This window comes from Coffea arabica, chromosome 2e, assembly GCF_036785885.1.
Source record: "Coffea arabica cultivar ET-39 chromosome 2e, Coffea Arabica ET-39 HiFi, whole genome shotgun sequence".
NCBI classification, from domain to species: Eukaryota; Viridiplantae; Streptophyta; class Magnoliopsida; order Gentianales; family Rubiaceae; genus Coffea; species Coffea arabica.
Window position 1 is genome coordinate 40,754,616 of NC_092313.1, and position 4,222 is coordinate 40,758,837.

The 4,222-nt window shown below is 43.8% G+C and overlaps 1 protein-coding gene across 1 annotated transcript; it reads left to right on the plus strand.

Moving 5' to 3' along the window:
* The first annotated feature begins 1,029 nt into the window (after positions 1–1,029).
* Positions 1,030–3,035, plus strand: LOC140036291 (uncharacterized). Its single transcript, XM_072077647.1, has 3 exons — positions 1,030–1,578; positions 1,677–2,582; positions 2,925–3,035. The coding sequence occupies exons 1-3, from the start codon at positions 1,030–1,032 to the stop codon at positions 3,033–3,035; spliced, it is 1,566 nt and encodes a 521-aa protein (XP_071933748.1).
* The last annotated feature ends 1,187 nt before the right edge of the window (positions 3,036–4,222 follow it).

Consider the following 4,222-nt stretch of genomic DNA (forward strand, 5'->3'; position numbering starts at 1 on the left):
TCAAAAATATAATGCATTTACCGCACTTGCGGGTCCCACGTCCAAAATACGCTTTTAATTTCTTAAAAACTAACCGATACTAGAAAAATCATTTGAAAACTATATTTGCTCATAAACTTGATCTGGGGAATTTTTCTAATCAAGAAAATGTAGAAAAGGCAGGCGTTTAAAAAAAATAAACCCTAGAAAATTAGAAAATTTCCGGGTTCTCAAACTCATTTTTTTTCGGGGCGTCACAGGACCTCGTATACGTTATACACCAGCTGATCGGTACCCCCGATGTCAGTGTAGGGTCACATGTGCCTACCCTAACGAGTTAGTGCTGTCTTTAGACGACGAGCGTCGCCAGCTAAGGGAGGCTAATCACACTTTGACCCAGGACGTCGAGGAGTTGAGCATCATGGTTGATACTCAGCTTGACCGCATAGCCGAGCTAGAGTAGAGGTTAGCAGCCGAGAGGGCTAGGTCAGAGGCTGCTCGTGAGGAGTTAGAGAGACAGAGGTCTCCATTGACTCGAGTAGCTGAGGAGGTACGAGATAGGAGTGCGGGTATTAGGGCTGACGCCACTATGATGATAGACGAGGTCATGAGTATCATTCAGGGAACTGCTCAGACGGGTGTTGAGGAGGATCCGGAGGAGGACCCTGAGGAGGACGTTGCCCCTGGCAGCCCTGCTGAGGGTTAGACTGGTTTGATCTGCTTGTAACTAAGTATCCAGGGTTAGATAGGGTGACACTAGTTAGGCCATAGCATTTTGTCTAGCTGGATGGCCTACTTTGAGGCACTACATCCCTATTTTTGGTTTAAGGGATTGTTTGTATATATTTGTTAAACTCGCGTGCCATACTTTTGGAAAGCACCCTAACTTGCTATTTGTATGAACCTCGGTATGTGATTATATGTTAAGTGTTTTATTTTCCTTTTCCTCAATGTTCATGTTGATGTTATTTAAAAAAAAAATTTTTAAAGTAATTAATTAAAATATCCTCGTTTAATTGCTTTATTTTTATCCATAGGCATAATTAGGCTATGAATAGACAAGTTAGAGGTAGAGAGCGTGGGAGATCAACTAGACAACACCCCGAGGTTGGTGGTGATAGGGGACCTGAGGTCAATCAAGACCATGGTCATGAGGGCGTGGCCGGAGACCCAGTGGCCACCGCGATCAATAGAATAACTGATGTTTTAGAGCGCATGACTGACCACCAGGCTCTTGGACCAGTGCATCACCAAGGAGGCCCAATCGATACTGAGGATCGGGCATTAGAGAGATTCTTGAAGTTTGGACCTGCTGAGGTTTATGGAGGACCAGAACCTGAGGTAGCAGAAGGTTGGTGGGAGAGGATCTCTGACATTTTTGCAACTCTAAACTATGCGGAGGAGAGACAGGTGACTTTTGCAGTATTCCAGTTTGAGGAAACTGCTCGTTCCTGGTGGAACCTAGTTAGGGTTAATTGGGACAGGAACCATATTCCTAGGACCTGGGCGAACTTCACAAGGGAGTTTAACGCCAAGTTTCTCCCTCCTCTCATCCAAGAGAAAATAGAGGATGACTTCATCAAGTGTAGGCAGGGGGCAGTGAGTGTCGCCGAATATGAGATTCAATTCACAAAATTGTCCGTTATGCTACTGAATTGGTAGCTACGGAGCAAAGACGTATAAGGAGGTTTGTGCAGGGACTAAACGTGGAGATCCAGGAGGGATTAGCTGCTATTCGGATAGACACATTTGCTGATGCTGTAGAGAAAGCTCAAAGGGTTGAAGTTGCCAGAGCTCAAGTAAAATCTTTCCAGGCCAAGAAAAGATTTGGCCCTAGCAGCGGTCTGGAGCCGACTTATGCAAATGCTCCACCAGCCAAAGTGGGTCAAGGAACGCATGGAGTAAATAGTCCTGGAGCACCACGAGGCGCTCTAGCGAGAGGAGCTGGAGCAAGAGGTGTCGGGGGAAGAGATAACGGAGCTAGAGGAGGACCAAGTGGAAGGGGTCAACCTAGGAACGTCTCGCAAGGAGGTCGTGTGACAACCCCTCAGGTAACTTGTGGATATTGCAGGAAAGCTGGCCATACTGAGGACGGATGCTGGAGGAAAGAAGGAAAGTGCTTGAGGTGTGGAAGCAGCGACCACCAGATTGCCGGTTGTCCGAAGATACAAAAAGGTGGTACCCCGAGTGCTAGACAGGCCACTCCTGGAGGAAGTAGGCCGAAAGTTCCTGCCAGGGTGTATGCCATAGACGACCAACCCGTACCTGATTCCTCGGAAGTTGTGGAAGGTACTCTTCCAATCTTTCACCAATTAGCTAGAGTACTAGTTGATCCTGGCGCAACTCATTCATTCGTGAATCCAACTTTTATGTCCGGAATTGATATAAAACCAGTTAGATTACCCTTTGATCTTGAAATTAGGACACCCATGGGTAATAAAAGCATAATCACTAGCCTGGCCTATAAGAACTGCGAATTCTGGGTTGGAGAGCGTAGGATGCTAGTAGATCTAGTCAGTTTGGACATAAAAGGTTATGATGTTATTATAGGAATGGATTTTCTAGCTCATCACCATGCTAAGCTTGATTGCGGAGCGAAAGTGGTAGAATTTTGGATTCCCGGGGAAGCAACCCTGAAATTGGATGTGAAAGGCAGGTTAGCATCATCTGCTATGATTTCGGGAATTCGGGCAAGGAAAATGTTGTATAAAGGAGCGCAAGGTTTCTTAGCTTTCCTCATTAACGCTCCCAGTGACCAAGTAAAATTGGAAGATGTACCAGTGGTAAGGGAATTTCCAGATGTGTTTCCCGAAGAATTAAAAATATTACCTCCAGAGAGAGAAGTGGAGTTCAAGATTGAACTAGTGTCGGGAATGGCCCCAATTTGTAAGACTCCATACAGAATGGCCTCTGCAGAGCTAAGAGAATTGAAAATTTAATTACAGGATTTGTTGGAGAGAGGTTTTGTTAGAGAAAGTGATTCGCCATGGGGAGCACCTGTTCTATTTGTTAAGAAAAAGGATGGAAGTTTAAGGTTATGTATTGATTATCGATGATTAAATGAAGGTACAATTAAGAATAAATACCCTCTACCATTGATTGACAGTTTATTCGATCAGCTGCAAGGATCAGTAGTTTTCTCCAAGTTGGATTTGAGACAAGGGTATTATCAGTTGAAAATTAAGAAGGAAGACATACCTAAGACTGCTTTTAATACAAGATATAGACATTTTGAGTTTGCAGTCATGCCATTTGGATTAACCAATGCACCAGCTGCCTTCATGGACTTAATGCAGAGAGTCTTTAAAAAGTACTTGGATTAGTTTGTAGTAGTTTTTATTGATGATATCCTAGTATATTTTAAGACTCGTGAAGAACATGCTAAACACTTGGAGATAGTTCTGCAGATCTTAAGAGAGCATAAATTGTATGCTAAATTTAGCAAGTGCGAGTTTTGGCTGGAAGAAATTTCTTTTCTGGGACACAAAGTTTCTAAAGATGGAATTGCCGTGGATCCGGCAAAAGTTGAGGCAGTCACAATATGGAAGCAGCCAGAAACTCCAACAGAGGTTAGAAGTTTCTTGGGCTTAGCAGGTTATTACAGGCGGTTCATCAAGGACTTTTCGAAGATTGCTGGACCTATGACAGAGCTGACAAAGAAAAATAATAAGTTCATTTGGACTCCAAAGTGCGAGTCAAGTTTTCAGGAGTTAAAGAAGCGCTTAATATCAGCTCCTGTGTTGGCATTGCTTGACGGAGTAGAGAGTTATGTCGTATACTCTGATGCCTATCGAGAAGGTCTAGGATGTGTACTAATGCAAAAGGGTAAGGTAGTTGCCTATGCCTTTAGAAAATTGAAGCCTCACGAACAAAATTGCCCAACGCATGACCTAGAACTGGCCGCAGTGGTCTTTGCCTTAAAGAAATGGAGGCATTACTTGTATGGTGTAACCTTTGAAGTTTTTACGGACCACAAGAGCCTTAAGTACTTGTTCTCCCAAAAGGAATTGAATTTGAGACAGAGGCGATGGGTAGAATTTTTAGAGGATTATGATTGTTCTATCAACTACCACCCAGGAAAAGCCAACGTGGTAGCAGACGCTGTCTGTCATTCAAAGTGCAAACTTCTGGTACCGTTTTCCATGATTTCGACTTGTGTTGATTCGGATCTAGTTTAAGGTGTCTTCATGAGAATCGTAGGCCATCCTCATAGCTTCGAAAAGGTGTCTCGCTCACCTTGATC

Coding starts and splice junctions, on each gene's coding strand:
- LOC140036291 (XM_072077647.1), top strand. CDS start 1,030: ATGAATAGACAAGTTAGAGGTAGAGAGCGTGGGAGATCAACTAGACAA. Junction 1,579..1,676: donor TCAAGTGTAGGCAGGGGGCA/GTGAGTGTCGCC, acceptor AGGTTTGTGCAG/GGACTAAACGTGGAGATCCA. Junction 2,583..2,924: donor TTGATTGCGGAGCGAAAGTG/GTAGAATTTTGG, acceptor ATTTAATTACAG/GATTTGTTGGAGAGAGGTTT.